The 17,466-nt window shown below is 44.9% G+C and overlaps 1 protein-coding gene across 1 annotated transcript in view; it reads left to right on the top strand.

Annotated features, from left to right (window-relative positions):
• Nucleotides 1-6,613, top strand: part of ARNTL2 (aryl hydrocarbon receptor nuclear translocator like 2) — a 53,019-nt gene extending 46,406 nt beyond the window's left edge. The window contains exons 13-16 of the mRNA XM_018556088.1: nucleotides 176-284; nucleotides 1,760-1,847; nucleotides 3,245-3,353; nucleotides 6,334-6,613. Coding sequence (XP_018411590.1) covers nucleotides 176-284; nucleotides 1,760-1,847; nucleotides 3,245-3,353; nucleotides 6,334-6,458 — 431 coding nt within the window. The 3' untranslated portion in view covers nucleotides 6,459-6,613. The remainder of the gene's footprint in view (nucleotides 1-175; nucleotides 285-1,759; nucleotides 1,848-3,244; nucleotides 3,354-6,333) is intronic.
• Nucleotides 6,614-17,466: the final 10,853 nt, after the last annotated feature.

Raw genomic sequence — 17,466 nt, 5'->3', positions numbered from 1 at the left:
AGGGTGAAACGCTGGAATTAGGCTTTAACTCCACAGTACCTGTAGCTACATAGGTGAGTGGAGGATTGTTTTCAAGCTCTCTTACAGTTTAAGAATGTGTAAATGCTTTAAAGGCCATAATCTGGGCACAAGAGCACTTTAAAGTTTCATTCCTAATGAATCTGTTTTGCGGTAGATACTTCCAAGCGTCCTTACCTCAATGTACCCGGGATATCTAGCGGGACACTGCTCGGTGCTGCAAACATCGGAAAAGAGATTGCAAAACAGATATTAGAACTGCAGAGGTAAGACCTCCAATTGTTTCCGGTTACATTCTTTGTTCTCTTTTCCTAAGACTTGGTGTATGTTACTGTGAGCAGTGGGGGCATTGTCCCCCAACGTTCTTTTAGTCATTTATTTAACCTGCACTACTCTGTAACAGCAATTAAAACCTTGACAGGGGTTCTATCTTTTTTCAGATTGTATTCAAAACAACAAAAAAAGGGCTGGAGTTCCATTTTAAAGCGTATCTAAACCCAAAAACAAAAATGTCAAATATTGCAGCTTATCAGTCCTTAGATGAGGTGGCTGCATTAGTTTTCTTTTTTCAGGCTAAGAACAATTCGGCAAGTACAGAAAATACCTGTTGGTTATGCCAGCAATCCAGCATCCGTGTGACTTCCTGTGGAGTGTCCTTATCACTTCCTGTGTACTGAACTCTATTCTTAAACAATGTAATCAAATGTATTTCAGCTGCAGAAAATGTATGTTATAGAGAAGGCTGTGTTCTGTAGTCCTCACTTCCTGTCCTAGAGTGGCAACACTGCTTCTACATAGATACAGTACAGTGAGTGTTGTCACCATAGGACAGGAAGTGTAAAAATGGCAGATCATTATAAAGGGAAGATAAATCTAATGCAGCCACCACCATATTTAAGGACTCGTAAGCTGCAATATATTTTATTTTTGTTCTTGGGGTAAGATATGCATTAAGTCTGTAACCTTTCCTACCTTTGTGCAAACAGTGTTCCTTATTTGGTAGTCATGTGATCCACAAAGAACATAAGAACTTTCAACTTTAACACATGTCCTTGCCCAGCCAATTGTAGATGGTCCTGTTGCTTGAACCCTTTCCTTTCTGAAAACATTTGTGAATTTTGGAGTTAATGGTAGTTGGTTGCTGTCACTGACAATAACAAGTCATTCTAAGGCCTCAATCACACGGGTTGCCTGCTGCAATGTCGGCAGAATAGTGCTGTATACATTGCTGTGGTCGTGATGCCTTACGTCGCTGCAAAAAATATACAGCATGTCGCGTTTTACAGGCAGTGCAGCTTATCCAACACGTCCATTGCAATGAATAGGATTATGCCACAACTGTGTGGATACGCAATTGCAGCGCGGTATTGCAATAGTAAATACCCATTGAAAAAAAAAAAAGAAAGAAAGCTGCATTCAGGGGACAGCAGGATCACCTCCTGAACGCCGGGCAGCCGATGCTCCACCTCCCTCTGAAAGTCATCCATTGTGAAACGCTTTTCAGAGGGCGGTGGAGGCTGCCGCCTGTAAGAATGTATTCTCGGAGCCAAGACTGTCTCATTGCAAAATGTCTTTATTATATGACTAGTCTGGGATGAGGAATGTTTGATGAATGCAATGAAGACACTGAGGGGCCTGTGACCCATATCCCACCCTACATTGCTACAGAGTATGACCCAGCTATAGAAATAAGAGTGTGATAACCACAATAATCAAAGTATAATCCTTCTGTCTTGTACAGGTTGAACTCTCCAACGTTTAATGGGAATATAAGTCCTACTGACCTTTTAAAGAAATCCCCTCTAGGCCTTGGCGCCGCATCTGGTGAGGTAAGTTCACAGTCCTGGAATGGCTTGGAGACATCACCACATGGCGTGATCCTCTGTGTAGGCCATGGGTTAGTTTACTAAAGGTGCAGAGACTGATCACTTAAAGCTTTTTATTTAAATATATTCCTCAATAGCCATAAAGGATATAAATCCACTTTGTGTGCACCAAACGGCTTTGCAATCCCGGATATTATCACATCAAAAACTAGTGACATCTTCACTGTGTTGTACATAGCCTGTGCAGATAGCGGAGCTGTGGGAGGGACCCAGCAGGCTCCACCCACTTCAGATAACTACGGGTGGGGGGTGGAGACAAGACCAGTCACCCTGCACTAGGAGAGAGAGCAGCTGTAAGCAGGCTTTATTACAGGAAGCTCCATGTTTTCTTCCGATCTGGAGGAAATACACAAAGTTCACCAATATTCAAATAAGAATACACATGACTCTTGTATTTAGATAATATTTGTTTATCCAGGTGTTCCGCTTTAAAGTGTACGTTATTTTTTTTTATAGTTTTGGATAGAAAAGTAAAGATGAAAGAGTATATAGTTAATAGAGTAGTAAAGGAATGTGACTAGTCCAGTTTTTTTTGCTGAGCTTGTGTTGAGATTTCCCTTCACTTCCTGTTCCGTAGATGCAACATGAAGTGTGAAGAAATCTCATCAAATTGGGGAAAATTCCCTCCTAGACAGCTGGTACTAGAACAGGTGTCCTCATTGCAGTGGCGTCCCTAGGTTGTGTGCCACCCGGACATCATCGTGCATGCACGGCGGTCTTTTTCACGCCTGCCGGCATCCATCTTAGTGATGGACGCCGGCAGAGAGGGGACGTTCACCCGGCGGGATAAGGTATGACGCCGGATCCCCTCCTCTCTCCTGACACTGTCGGGCTCTCAGCCCATGACCGAGTGCCCGACATTTCATAAGGGGTGACACCAAAATGACTGTCAGTCATTTTGGTGTCACCCCTCCAATGGTGGCACCACCCGCACCCACCTTGTAACGCCACTGCCTCATTGAAAGATCCCTCTTTGTTCTTGCAGTTGTAAAATGTTGGATGTGCCATCACTTACACTTCTGGTTACCTACCAGCTGAGGTTTACACCGTTCAGCAACAAAAAACAATACAGTCAGCATTTGCCTGTTTTGCATGTTTCCTAACAAATGTTATGGGGAATTCATAAAAACTGGAACATACAAAATCTGGAGCAGTTGCCCTTGGCAACTAATCAGATTCTCTCATTTTCAAAGCCTAATTACACTTAAGAGAGAACCTGATTGGTTGCCATGGGCAACTGCTCCAGATTCTGTCAGCTCCAGTTTTGATACATTCCCCTCATTGTGTTTTTGCTCATGTATTTGTGTTTATTAAGAAGTGTTTGTCCGGCTTTTGTTCAGGTTCTTAAGGACGAGCTGGTACGACTGTCGCCTTCGGAAATTGAGAAACTAGACGCATCTTCTCAAAACGACGTCCTGCCTTCGTTCCCCATTCCGGATAATCTCCTGAGTAAGATTCTGCTGCTGTATATTTAACTGCGCTCCAGGCAAATAGATAATCGCTGAAATGAAATACATATATGAGAGCTGTTTTATCTCCCAAAAGAATTATATTTCTGTCCATCCAGTTCTGAGATTTACAAAACCTGCCGGACTGTACAGCTAAGTGTGTGACCTGACTTTTCCCCGTGACAGTTAATCAAAAAAAGCTAGGTCGCCTCCCCGCCCCCAGCCTGTGATTGGGCAGTAAAGAAGTAGCAGCAGTCCACTCCTCTTCTCGCACTGCTCTATCCTTTCAACACGTGTATGCAGCTGGGTCTGGTTGCCCTGTAGTGCTGTCCCTCCCTCTCCCAGTCAGAGCTCTGCTGAGCATAGAATGAAGACTTTGGACAATTCTGTCACCAGTGACTCTTCACCAGCTGCAGAATCACTGAAACTTACCTTCCATTAATACTGACGGAAGTCACAAGGGAGCAGCATATAGCTGGTACAGGCTGTGACTTCCGAAATTGTCAGAAGTTTAGAAGTCACTGACGGTGAGTAGGATAATGTACGTTGAATTTAACTTATCTCTGGGGACAGCTGTTGCAATAAAAAAATGGTGAAGGATCAAAGTTGCTTGATTTGCCTAACTATTATTAACCCTTTTGCTGCTGCTACCGTATGGCATACGGCCGCAGTAAGGCCTTGCGAGCATAGCAGCTGGGACTCTGCTTACATGCATAAAGCTAACTGTAGCACTTACTCTTCCACGGGCTGCCAAATATGCACCTCTCCCCCCTGCCAGCCCCTCCCCGCCATGTATCCCGGGTGCAGCTGCCCCTTCTGCGGGACCCAAGGCTAGCGTGGTGGATGTCATTTGAGAGAAGAGAGGAAGAGCAGCAAATGTGTTTGATGATTTTCTCCCAGCTAAATGAACTCGGAAGTGACGATGATGTTGTCGCCTCCGGTTTCTGAGCTGTCATTCCCCAGCTAGAGAGGCCGGGGGGGGGGAAGCTGATCAAGCACAATCTGTGCTTGACCAGCTTCAGTGGACTGCAAAGGTGATATTAGGGCTCTAATAGACCCCTAACGTCTCTTTAAAGAGGACTTGTCACCACTGAAGTGCTGTCACATGGAGGACTTGCGAGCCTCAAATGTGTGATAGCAAAAAAATAAAGTTAAATAAAATAAATGTAAAAACACCCCCAAAATTTGTTTAACGTCTCCTGCCCCTGTGTACTTGCACACATAAAGACTCATCAGGTGGGCCTGCATACAAAAACATGTTGGGTACCGCCACACACACCAGAGTGAGAGCAATCACTCTCGGGCCATTATTCATGGTTGGCTCTGAGCTGATGACCTGTAAAAGCTTTTAAAGCATCACCTATGGACGATTTGGGGTACTGTCATTTTTTCGCCTTTTCATGGGCGCTCACAGTTTTTAAGCTGAACATCTTTGGTATCTATTTACTTGGCACAACCCCATCTTTTATATTTCACAAAAAAAGGGTAATATATTTTATTCTATAGGGTCTCTGCTCTCAGCAGATATACAGTATCACTCTAAGGGTTTGAAATAATTTTCAGGCCTAAAATGTGGATTATAACGTGTGCACAAAAAATTGGCCCTGACAAGCAAAGGGGTTAACCCTTGCGTTGCCAGAGCATTTTTTGTGCACATGTTATAATCCACATTTTAGGCCTGAAAATTATTTCAAACCCTTAGAGTGATACTGTATATCTGCTGAGAGCAGAGACCCTATAGAATAAAATGGCAGCAGTTGCAAATTTCACGTCAAATAATATTGGCTCAACTCTTTATCAAACCCAAAAGTTCAGTAAAAAATACACTAGTTCGTTTTAGTGCACACAAATACCCAATATTTTTGTAAAATCTAAAAGATGAGGTTGTGCCGAGTAAATAGATACCCAACATGCCAAATTGCATGCGCCCGTGAAACGGCAACAAAATATAGTACCCCGAATTGTCCATAGGCGACGCTTTAAAAGCCTGCACGGGTCAGAAATTTAGAGTTAACCATAAATAGTGGCCCTAGAATTATTGCTCTCACTCGCGCATGTGGCGATACCTAACTTGTGCAGCACAGTCGTCATTTTCTTATGTAGGTGCACCCAACACTTATGTTTATGTTAGGATGTGTGCATTCGCGGGGGTGGGGACTTTGAAATACATTTTTTGGCATTTTTACATTTATTTTCTTTTACTTAACTTAAGTGACATTAAACCCTCAGATTTTTTAACATAAACCAATACTGTAATGTGCGCCTTACTGTAATCCATGGTTGTTTCCCTTCTCTTTGCTGCTCTTCCTTTTAAATCCTCATGTCTTCTCATGCTTGGGGAGAACTTCCCTTTCAGCTCAGGGCCTCTTCCTGTAGTTCTGGGTCAGGTTACAAGCCTATAGAAACGTATACACAGACACCGTGTATCCATTCCTGAGACAAGGCAGTCTGCTGCAAAACAGAAGTTCTGCAGAGCATGAGAACAGATACAGATTTAAAAAGAAGAGCAGCAAAGAGAAGGGAAACAACCATGGATTACAGTAAGGCACACATTACAGTATTGGTTTATGTTAAAAAATCTGAGGGTTTAATGTCACTTTAATTGCTATCACATACGGGTACTCACAATACGGGTAGCTTGTGTGATGGTATAATAGTGGTGACAGGTTCTCTTTGAGATGACATTAGGGGTCGCTTGGCCAGCCACGATGCTGGTCCTGGGCCCGCAGGAGGGGCAGCGGAGCCTGGGAAGCTATGGGCAAGGGGGAACGGGTTCCAGTTTACCGGCTTGTGGAAGAGATCTGGCGGCAGCTCAGCCACCAGGATCACTTCCAGTGTAAAGCCGACAGTCCGTTTCCAGGGGCCCGCAGCGAACGCCGTGACGTATACGCCGTTGGCAGTGGAAGGATTAAAGGAGATCCCATGTTTGAAATCTTCCAATGATTTCAGTTTGTCATTCACTTTGTTTAACTCTTTCTCAGGTGACGGCTCCACCCTCGACTTTGACAATGACGAAACCACCGTGGCCGCCCTCATGAACTTTTTCGAGGCAGACGGTGGCCTTGGCGACAACGGAGACCTGAACGACATGCACTGGACACTTTAGCAGGACTGCACGCCGACCGCCTTTAAACGCACAACCAAAACGTACTGTAATCCACCGGGGCTTGGACCCAGTTGTCATTATTTTTGTATTTTATATGTTACAGAGAAAAATAAACCCACAGAGCATTTCTTAAAGGATTCCTCATACTTCAGGAACATATTTTGGGGATAGATTGCACTATATGATACTGAAATATTTTCATACTTGTTATTAAACCTTTCCTTGTACAAGCTGCTGGACGCTGTGCGTTATTGGTTCATATTGTGTCGGACTACGTCGATTTATAATCTGAACATACAATCTTTTTACCATCAACAAAAACTATGTAATATGAGGACCTACCTATCCTATTTATCTGTATCCAATCACATGGGCCCTTGTACTAAATACAGTAGTTGTTGGTAGATCTAAAGGAGATTGTAACGTGTGGTGAGTGTTTATGCTGATTGTCATTAACTATCCCGTTTTCCTGAACAAATTCTACCAGATAATAAACGATTGGTTGGTGCAGAGCGATGCAAATGGTTTTTCAAACACTTTGCACTGGATGGTTCTAGGCAGGACTGTGATTAAAGTGAACCTGTCACCACAGGTAGATAAACTATTTTATAGCAGGCTCGCAGGTGTCAGCACAAGCTTTCATTGCAAAGGGCAGAGAGAGTGGGAATTTGAAATCTGTGTGCATTGCTTGCCTGTGTTTTTCAAGCTTGCTGGGATGTATTGGAGAGGCGAAGTGAGGTGGTATTTGAGAGGTATGTAGCTTCAGTGACTGGTATCAGAAAAATAATAAAGATTAGTACATGATAAGTGGTGACACTTTAACGTTTCCTTCACATTTTTCAAGTTAGGTTGAATAGTATTTGAAACCCGGCTATCTTATCACCAGGACAGGAAGTGAGAGGAAATCTCTTCAGTGGGAACATTGCAAGCAATTCAATTTCTTTTCTTATTAGTGTTGAAACGCATTAAAGCCCCCGTCAGGAAGTGAGGGGAAATCTTTGCATCTCTCGTACAAAACCTGACAGACGATCAGGTCCTTTCTTCACCAAAACGAAAAGAAAAGGTTTAGCTGGAGTTTCACTTAAAGGAATGATTTCATTTTGGCGGGGAAAAAACCAATGATATTAAAGTGTATCTATACCCAAGAACAAAAAACTTCATATATTGCATCCATCCAGTCCTTTGATGTGCTGGCTGCAAGCTAAGAACATTTCTAGCAAGTACAGAAAATACTTGTTGATCCTGCCAGAAATGCTGTGTGATTGTCCTGTGAACCTTAAAGAAAGCAAAATAAAATCATATCTTTATTGTGTACTAAGGTACTATTGTTGCACTCCTTACCGGATGTCCCAATATCAGGGAAAGGTGCTCGTAGTGACACTTGGATGGCACCGCTTGCTGCATGAATCGTTTGTAAGAATGTCACCAGCACTCCATAAGTCCTTTTCAGGATAACAAGTGTTCATTTATTTGGAACCATGTCAAATGAAGACAGGCGCTTTCAGGGGGTCGCTTTATCAGATGAAAGGACCCTGCATAGCCTCGAAAGCGCTTGTCTTTCTTTGTCATGGTTCAACTTCTTAATAAATGAACACTTGGTTATCCTGGAAGGACTTTTGGAGTTCTGGTGACATTTTTGCAAATTAAAAATATATCTGATGCCTGGTCCACTATTGCACTTACAAACACACTAGACTCCCTATTATAGGAGGAAGCACTTGGAGGGACATTTATTTATTTATTTAAGCAGTTGCACATTAATTAATGTGCAATTGGCATTAAAAATGTTAGCATGAGTCTTTGATTCTGCTGTGTGACTAAAGCAACAGATTTATTTCTGATTTGTGATTATGCAGCTCTGTCTGTCTATTTTCTCACTTCTGCCACAACTGCAAATACCTTTTGGAAGAGTTAATTTAATCTCACATCTATGGAAGAAGCTAAGGAGCACTTTTTAAACCAGTGGGGATAATATCATCTTTAATGCCACTTGTGCACAGATAATAAATCTTTCCTTAACTTGCGATATAAGCTGTGACAGATATCTAATTGATTTTAATGTCTGTGGTTCTTTTGCTGCATTATCTTAAAGTGCCACAAGATGGCGTTCTTCTATTGTATTCCCATCATAGGGACTGGATTACCTTATTAAAATGGCAGTGAATTGCAGTTATTAGAATTGACATTAATCCGGCCTCTTCTCCTCTCGCTGACCCTTTGTCTTCATGGTGGAATCTCAGAGCTTTACAAATCCTCCACACTGGGCATCGTCTTGCTGTGTGCTGGTTCCAGGTGACCGGTGAAAGTGAAGGGGGTCTGTGTCTGAGGATTAATGCAGGAACAGAGTGTTAGTGTTTTCTGTCTGGCGATGGATAAACTTGGATTTATTAGGTTTTGCCGGTATTGGCACTGAATTTCTCCAGAAGGGAATAAAGTTGTGTTTGAGGCCCGTGGAGTGGGCTGCCTGGGATTTTTAGCACCTTACCAGTGTGCTGCCTGCAAACGTGGCATTTTTTAAGTGTGCTGCCTGTGACTGTGGCCCCCTACCAATAAGCTGCCTGTGACTGTGGCACCCTACCATTAGGCTGCTTGCATTTGTGGCTCCCTACCTGTGGATTGCCTGTGATTGTATCACCGTACCAGTGGGCTGCATGCATCTGTGGCACCCTACTAGTGGACTGCCTGTGATTGTGGTGTCCTACCATCAGGCTGCCTGCATTTCTGGTGCCCCACCAGGAGACTATCTGCATTTGTACCATCCTACGGATGGGCTGCCTGTGTTTGTGTCACCCTACCAGTGAGCTGCCTATAATTGTGGTGCCCTACCAGTGGGCTGCCTGTGTTTGTGGTGCCCTACTAGTGGGCTACCTATATTTGTGGGGCCCTGGCTGGCTGCAATTCTGGCACCCTACCTGTGTGATACCTGCAGTTGTGGCACCCTACCAGTGGACTCCCTGTGATTGTGGTGCCTGCATTTGTGGCACCTACGTGTGGGCTGCGTGCATTTGTGGCACTGTACCAGTGGGCTGGCTCTGATTGTGGCACCTGCATTTGTGGGACCCTACTAGAGGGCTGCCTGCATTTGAGGTGTCCTACCATTGGGCTGCCCGCATTTGTGGTGCTCCACCAGTAGACTACCTGATTTTGTGGCACCCTATAGGTGGGCTGGCTGCATTTGTTGTACCCTACCAGCAGGCTGCTTGTATTTGTGCCATCCTACTAGTGGGCTGCCTGTGTATGTGTCACCCTACCCAGTGGACTGCCTGTAATTGTGGTGAACTACCAGTGAACTGCCTGTAATTGTGGTGCCCTACCAGTGGGCTGCCTGTGATTGTGATGCCCTTCCAGTGGGCTGCCTGTGATAGTGGCACCCTGCCAGTGGACTGACTGCCATTCTGGCACCCTACTAGTGAATGGCCTGCAATTGTGGCACCCTACCAGTGGGCACCCCATGATTGTAGCACCATGCCACTGGTCTACAGGCCAGCTTTTCTGTAAATATCCAGTACATAAACATGTACATGCAAAAATGACCAAAAGATGACAAAAACAGTAAAGATAAATGTCAGTTTTTGCTGTATCCCAAATTTGGAATTGTACAATGAAGTACTCTGTATGTCTAAATAAAAGCTATGATCATGTCGGTTATCTGATATATTTTCCTTGTTACCTTGTTCCTATACCTGCTTCATATTCAGCGGCTCCCGGCTTTTTGGTGAACCAGGTATAATGTCCAGGCCGCCCTGACATTGCAGTTCACCTACCTGGCTGGTAAAAATGGAACCCGGTGACAGGGCGGAGGTAATAAAAACAATTTTTTCAGGAAAGTGGCAACCCTACCTGGGCGGGGCGGATATTCTTTCACCTTCGGGCGCTTTTACTCGCTGAGAACTGACAGCTACTGATTGACCTCTCTGCTCCCCACCCAGCTCACTAAACACGTCTCCCATTTCTAATTCCTCACAAAGGCCCCACGCCTGGTCACAGAAAACAAAAAGCGTATCCACTCCCCCGGTCATTTCCAGACACATGTACGGCGTCTCTCGTGCACCGGCCAAGGTGTACGCAGGGAGAGGATGGAAGCCTTTCGGTAAACACTTTGTGCATATCCTGGATGGACGCCATTTTTCTTTAGAGGATTAATTGGGTTTTTCTTTTTTATAGTCCAATAGAGAGGAAGCCAACAAAACTGCTGGAGAAGCTTATTATTTCAGAAGAAAAGACAATGGCGCGCACTAAATAATTTAATCTAATGTGTTCCAGAGCAAACGGCGCGTTTCAATGTACTCAACGGTGTTATCTTTGAATTCAATCCCAGTTATCTCCCGGGCTGAATTATTCCTCTTACCTGCCTACTGGATAAGCCGATAAGAGAACAAAGATAGTGACCCAAGAGTACTCATGACTTTTGTTTTATTGTTCTTAATAAGGGCTCGTTCACACCATACGTGCAGATAACATGCGCACAATGCCATTAGATTTTAATGCGTGATACGTTTTAAAACGCCATACATGACCTTTTTTTTCACTTACCTGGATCGTGGGGTTCTTCTCCTGGCAGGCTGCTTCTGTCTGTTGTCCCATCTGCCACCGCAACAGAGGGATTCTCAATGTAATACAAGTGCTGTGGCGGCACATTGACCCTTCCTCTCATCCACATCACTGAATGTCTGTAGCTAGGTACGGACATATATGGGAGGAACAGCCTGCAGAAGTCTCCTTTAAAGTTCTAGTTTCAGTATACTGTATACCCAGGGATGGTGCTAGACTATTTTGCACCCTAGGCAAGACCAGCTACTTGCACCCATCAGCCCCCCTCCCACGGCGCAACCCCAAATCCCGCCACCGCATGACCCCTTTCTCCTGCCGGCTAGCTTCCGCAGGCGACAGGTGGATGTAAGCAGCCGGGAGCAATAGCCAGTCTGCTATTGGCTATTTTAATTTTTTTTAAAAGCTAATAGCAGACTGGCTACTGAAACCCCACCCAGTGAGCAAAGGAGCGGACCTGAGAAAGGAAGTGGTCTCTCAGTTCCACTTCTCTGCTCAGTGGGTGGGTGCAATAGCCGGCCTGCTATTGGACATTGGACTTTGCAATTTGAAATGGAAAGTGGGGAGCCATGGGGGGGGGGGTGAGAGGTTGAAGCTGCGCCCTAGGCTGCAGTGCGCCTTAGGCGGCTGCCTAGTAGCAGCACCGGCCCTGTATATACCCTGATAGTTATTCCTCTGAATATCTTTCAGACAAAGTTTACAGGTTTAGGAAATGGATCTACAGACCACACCTGTGGGATGATGTGTGCATTCTGTTGTAGTTTATAGAGAACTCAGATGAATTAAGTGGAAGAGAATTTATATGCAGTGTTTTCTGAATGGCATTGGAACAGCCATTTAAACACAGCACATACAGACTTTACAATTTCCTTTATTGCAGCAAGTTCCCATAAAGTGTTTATACATAATGAGTCATGATAGTGAATGGTTTGAGCGCTCTCTTCTGTTCTCAGGAATTCTATCTTGGTATAAGAACACAAAGGGTAATAAGAGACATTGGACTTTAACCTGCTGTATTAAAATTTTTATCAGATGTAGTCAGTGGCTGAGGAGAGTATCAGAGTAGACACCTCATCTTACCTCCAATGTATAGTTTTCACCATCATTGCATCATGCATCCAGTGCAGGCAAAGTAGAGGCCGACCACCAGTAACGTTGTAGCAAGTCACAAGGTGAAAGGCTACAGCAGGTGCTGATCTCTATCAGACATTTGTGAACACAGCCACACATCTATATATGCACCAGGATATATATTACTGTGACTTCTCTAAGTCAACGTCTCAGTCCAGGAAGTAAAGGGCGACCCTGGATGATGCTTAAATAAAGATGGCTCCATTCTTTAAGGCAGAAAACAGAAAAAAACCTGGTCAGGGAGAGTAGTGTGATCTCAGGGAGAGGTCCATGCACAAGGCTATGTAGAAGCATTTCTGCTGATTTGTAAAAGTTTATCAGAAGGGAAAACGATTTCCATTGTTTCCTGGCTATCAGGAGGTCAGTTACATACAATTTGCTGACAATTCCATTTAACCGAAGCCTTACCGAGAGGTCACATGTCTAAATACGGCACAGGACACTCAGGGGATTCTGTCTGGGAGGGAGAGTGCCAAACTGGTTTCCTTGTTTGGTTTTCCAAGGTGTGTAAGTGCTGTATGTATAATGGGGCCCCATAAAGTCAATGAAGGGCCCTTTCTGCTGTATGTATGATGGGGCCCCATAAAGTCAATGAAGGGCCCTTTCTGCTGTATGTATGATGGGGCCCCATAAAGTCAATGAAGGGTCCTTTCTATCTTAAAGAAGAATTGCAGACAAAACTCAAAGTTGAGTCATAGTCCATTGTGCCCATTCAGCCAAAAGAACATCTGTGAGGTCAGGTACTGATGTTGGATGAGAAGACCCGGCTCATAATTGGTGTTCCAGTTCAACCCAAAGGTGTCCAGTAGAGTTGAGGTCAGGGCCCTGTGACAGACATTTGAGTTCCTCCACCCCAAACTCCTCAAACCTTGTCTGTATGGAGCTGGCTTTGTATAGAGGGGACAGAAAGGGGTCTTCCCCAAACTGTTACCCCAATATTGTTAGAGCACAGATGTCTAAAATGTAGAGCGCAGTACCAGTTCCCATCACTGGAAGGTAGGTCTGATGGTCGGGTGTCCACCAACCTCTAACCATATAATGTTAGAACATGAGAGGCTTTATATTGTACAAGCTTGCATTGTCTATGCTCAGCTGTAGTCCTTCAAGTCTTGGCTGAAATAGCTTTGCAGATGAAAGTGAGCCATGGCAGTTATTTTAATTACCCCAATTTAAGGCCACCCACCTCAGCCCCCAGCAAAAGCAGCTCATTCTCTACTCACAGCATCTTCATCCCCGGCCAACTCACCCTCTTCTAACAGCATCTTCAACCCATCTTGCTCCCTATCCACAGCACCTCCCTCCTCCCACCCACCTCACTCCCTGGTCACAGCTCCTCCCACCTACCTCACCCTCTGGTCACAGCACCTCCCACCTACCTCACCCTCTGGTCACAGCACCTCCAACCTACATCACCCTCTTGTCACAGCACCTCCCACCTACCTCACCCCCTGGTCACAGCACCTCCCACCTACCTCACCCCACTGTTTACAGCACCTCCCACCCACCTCACTCCCTGGTCACAGCTCCTCCCACCTACCTCACGCTCTGGTCACAGCACCTCCAACCTCACCCCCCTGGTCACAGCACCTCGAACCCAGCTCACCCCCCTGGTCACAACACATCCTTCCCTGGTATCTTACCCTTTTGCTCTTAGTACATCCCTCTCCAACCACCACCCCTTCCAGTTACAGCTCATTCTTCCCCATCAATGTCCGGCAGCACACTTCACTCCTCTCTGGCAATCAGCATTGCCCAACAAACATCCACATTCTGGAAGGGCACACTCTATAAAGTGATGAATGATGGATACAGTAATCGTTCACTGTTTTTCAATCATATGAGATCCGTCACTTTTATTGCTCATTTGATGGCATCATTGATTTGACAATGTTAACCCTCCATTGGTGTTTTTCCACCAATGGAGGGTTCAACCAAATGTTACTGTTGTTTCAGTAAACCTGGACCTGAGTGATGTGGTTGGATTGTTTTACTGTACTGTAATATTCACATTTATTCCAGGGCTGTTCCTCACAGTACATATTATCTGCCACTAGATGTCCTCGGTCTTCCAGGTTCAATGACAGCCAGTATCATCCAACGCACTTCCTCAGGCCAGGCCGTCATGGACCCACCCCATCCAGTTACTGGACAGTGAAGGAGAAGCAGCACAGTGATGAGCTGATCTCTCTGTCATTTTGATTTCTCCTCCTATCAGCATGTCCCTTGTCAGCGCAACGGTTTGGCTCCCTTTGCTGCTTGGCTCTGATCTTTGCTGTGCAGGGACAAGAGGCCGATACCATGTCAAGTTCACTTGCACTGGTTGCAGTTAAAAAAATGCCTATAATAATGTATTAATGAATACAGAATGGCATTAATTTGTGTCATTGATATCAGCCTGGAGTTCAGCTTTAAGTGTCTGGCTACTGTAAGCCGCAGACCCGTGGCCGGGCCATGATGGCCGTGCCGTCTACCTTGGTATTGTAAGCATTGGGCTGCATTGTCAGGAACAAGTTTGGCCGGTTGGCCTCACGCTCTATATTTATTTTTGCTCCCAGGCTCATAAGTTTCCATAGCTCAGAATGCCCTGGGACAACGTTGGAGAGCAGTGAGAGAGGCCAGTGTTTGCCGTGTTCTGCGCACTAATTCCAATGTGTAAAAATATGTTTCAGTGAATGGCGATAAAGACGGAAAAGTGACATTTTAGGTTCCTGGACAGTTTGTAGGAGGAAACAATCTCTAGAAAGCAAAAGTCTTCATTTTTATTGTCTGCGCCCGTGGAAGTTTCATCAGCTCCAGACTATTTTAGAAGCAGACTTCTTGCCCTCAGGACAGGTTTCAAAGTCACTTTCAGAGAGTACAGTACACATATTACAGTGTCTCCTATTGGCTGTCCACCAATATGACAGAGTATCACTCCACCCAGGGGGGTACAGACAAGGTTAGAGACATGGGATTAACCATGTAACTGCTACAAATCCAGCCAGGCTGCCTACAGCCCTGGCTATCACTAAATGCATGGTAGTCACATCACAAAAGGTGATGGGCGCTACAGATGCAAGACGGGGGGCTGCAGACCCTCTAACTTCTCATATAATACACAAGAGCAATACAAACCTGGCACAGGGTCTAACCCTTCATAACTCTACTCAAGGAAAAGTGTTTTGCTGCTCTCTTTATCCTTGTTGGAGAGAGTCCCTGTGACAACCTATTTCTGAGACAGGAAGTTCCTATGGGGACAAAGACCGAGGATTTAACCCTTCCACACACTATTGAGGACTAACAAAAATCTTTTGGATGAAGTTGGCCTTTAAATTGGAACTTTTAGTGTCTTTAAAAAGCCTGCATTATAGTAAATTCCTGACGTCGCAATATGCAGCAACAGTATCATTTTTCAGAAGAGCTCCACTCTATTTATTACAGGTATTCATATAGCCACAATTTACACAGTGCTTTACATAGTGCACGTTCACATCAGTCCCTGCCCCAAGGAGCTCACAATCTAAGGTCCATCTCTCACATGCATACATACAAGGTCTGATTAGACAGGAGCCAGCCAACCTACCAGCATGTCTTTCGGAGTGTTGGAGGAAAACGGAGTACCCGGAGGAAACCCATGCAAGCACAAAGAGATAGTGTCCTGACCGGGATTCAAACCACGGCAGAAGCGGTAACCACTACACCACTGTCCCATAAAAGCCATCCTTCTGCTCCAGCCCAGCAACCTTACCTAGGCAGAGATGACATCCTCAGTCTGTTGCAGGCAAGAGGAAGCATTTCCTCAGTCTCCCTTCACCCAGTGATCAGACTGCAACATTGTAACTGTGTAGCAAGTCACAAGGTGAGAGGATGCAGCCGATCTGTGTCAGATATTTGTGAACATAGTGAACCCGTAAACACCAGTCAGATTTCAGCTATTTTGAAAGTTTGTATTTAATAATGCAATTGAAAAGTAATTAAAGGAGAACTATGAGGTGAGTGATTTCCACTCATCCTCATAGTTAGAGCCAACCTGTGACAATGAGACTGTCACAGGTCGGCTCTATAGATCGGGAAGTGAGCAGAAACATGCCGCCGATCTACTCACTTCCCGATCATCTCCCTGCAGAGACAGGTGACTGTCAGTCACGGCTCTCTGCAGGGTATGTCCCTGCCCTCTCCGATCCTCCAGCGCTGACTGGAGGAACGGACGGGGGAGGGGACGGGCACAGCTGGCTCTGCCTCTAGATAGGCAGAGCCAGCTGTCACTCACACAGCTAGGTGGATCTCAACAGCAATGTCGGGTACCCTCCCGGCTGCGGCGCTCTCAGTATATCGCAGGCAATAGCTTGCAATAAACTGACCTTTGGGTCACAGGAGGAGGTTAGTATATGTCCTCCCGTCACCCTAAAGAGAACTATGGGAAAAACACTTACCTCATAGTTCTCTTAAGTTACACATCACAGGCTTCAGAAGATTGATCCACCCACTGCACATGTGAGATGGTGTGTGGATTCTGCTATGGTTTGCAGAGATGAATTAAGAAGAAGAGGACTTACCTGCAATGGCCATTTAAAGATTGTACATGTAGACTTTACAGTTTTTTTTATTGCAGCACGTCGCCAAACTTCCTATAAAGTGGTTACACATTATAATGAGTCATGATAGTGAATGGTCTGAGCGCTCTATTCTGTTCTCAGGAATTCTATCTTGGGCTAAGAACACAAAAGGGTAATAAGGGACATTGGACTTTACACATTTCTGCGCAAATGTTAGTCACTGGCCGCTCCTTACCTGGGAAGCAGAGAGGCGAGTCGGCACCTTATCTTACCTTTATAGTTTTCATCATCATTGTGTAGCGCTCACCCTTGAAGAAGACGCCAAAGTAACCCGGGTATTTCTGTGCCCCAAGCAAATGTACCACCCAAACAGGATCCACAGCACACCAACACACCTTAGAGAGTTTTGTAACGGCTTTACTAAACAATCATCCCACGTTCAAAGGCTGTTAAATTGCGTTGTTTCCTCGTATCTTCAGAAAAAAATCACCTCTACTGTCGTGGTAAACAACCTGCTTTTCTAGTTATAATGGTCTGGCCCTCTAGCAACTTCAGCGCGAAATTATAGCTAATTTGCCTACAAACGTCAGGTGGTCATAATAATCTGGCCACTCAGTGTATAAAACAATGTAATAATGAACACAATAATTGGAGAAAGTAACACTTGGGTATTCTGACACTTAGCAGCCGCAGCTGTCTGTATATTGAAATATGCAGTAATAAACTACCTCAGATACTATCCTTGACTTTGAACACAGAAATGCTAATGTTTCAGTCTCAAACAGTCTCCCACT

This window comes from Nanorana parkeri, unplaced genomic scaffold (assembly GCF_000935625.1).
Source record: "Nanorana parkeri isolate BGI_ZX_2015 unplaced genomic scaffold, ASM93562v1 scaffold224, whole genome shotgun sequence".
Taxonomy (NCBI): Eukaryota; Metazoa; Chordata; class Amphibia; order Anura; family Dicroglossidae; genus Nanorana; species Nanorana parkeri.
Note: the sequence above shows the minus strand (reverse complement) of the source record. Positions and strands in the feature narration are given on the sequence as shown.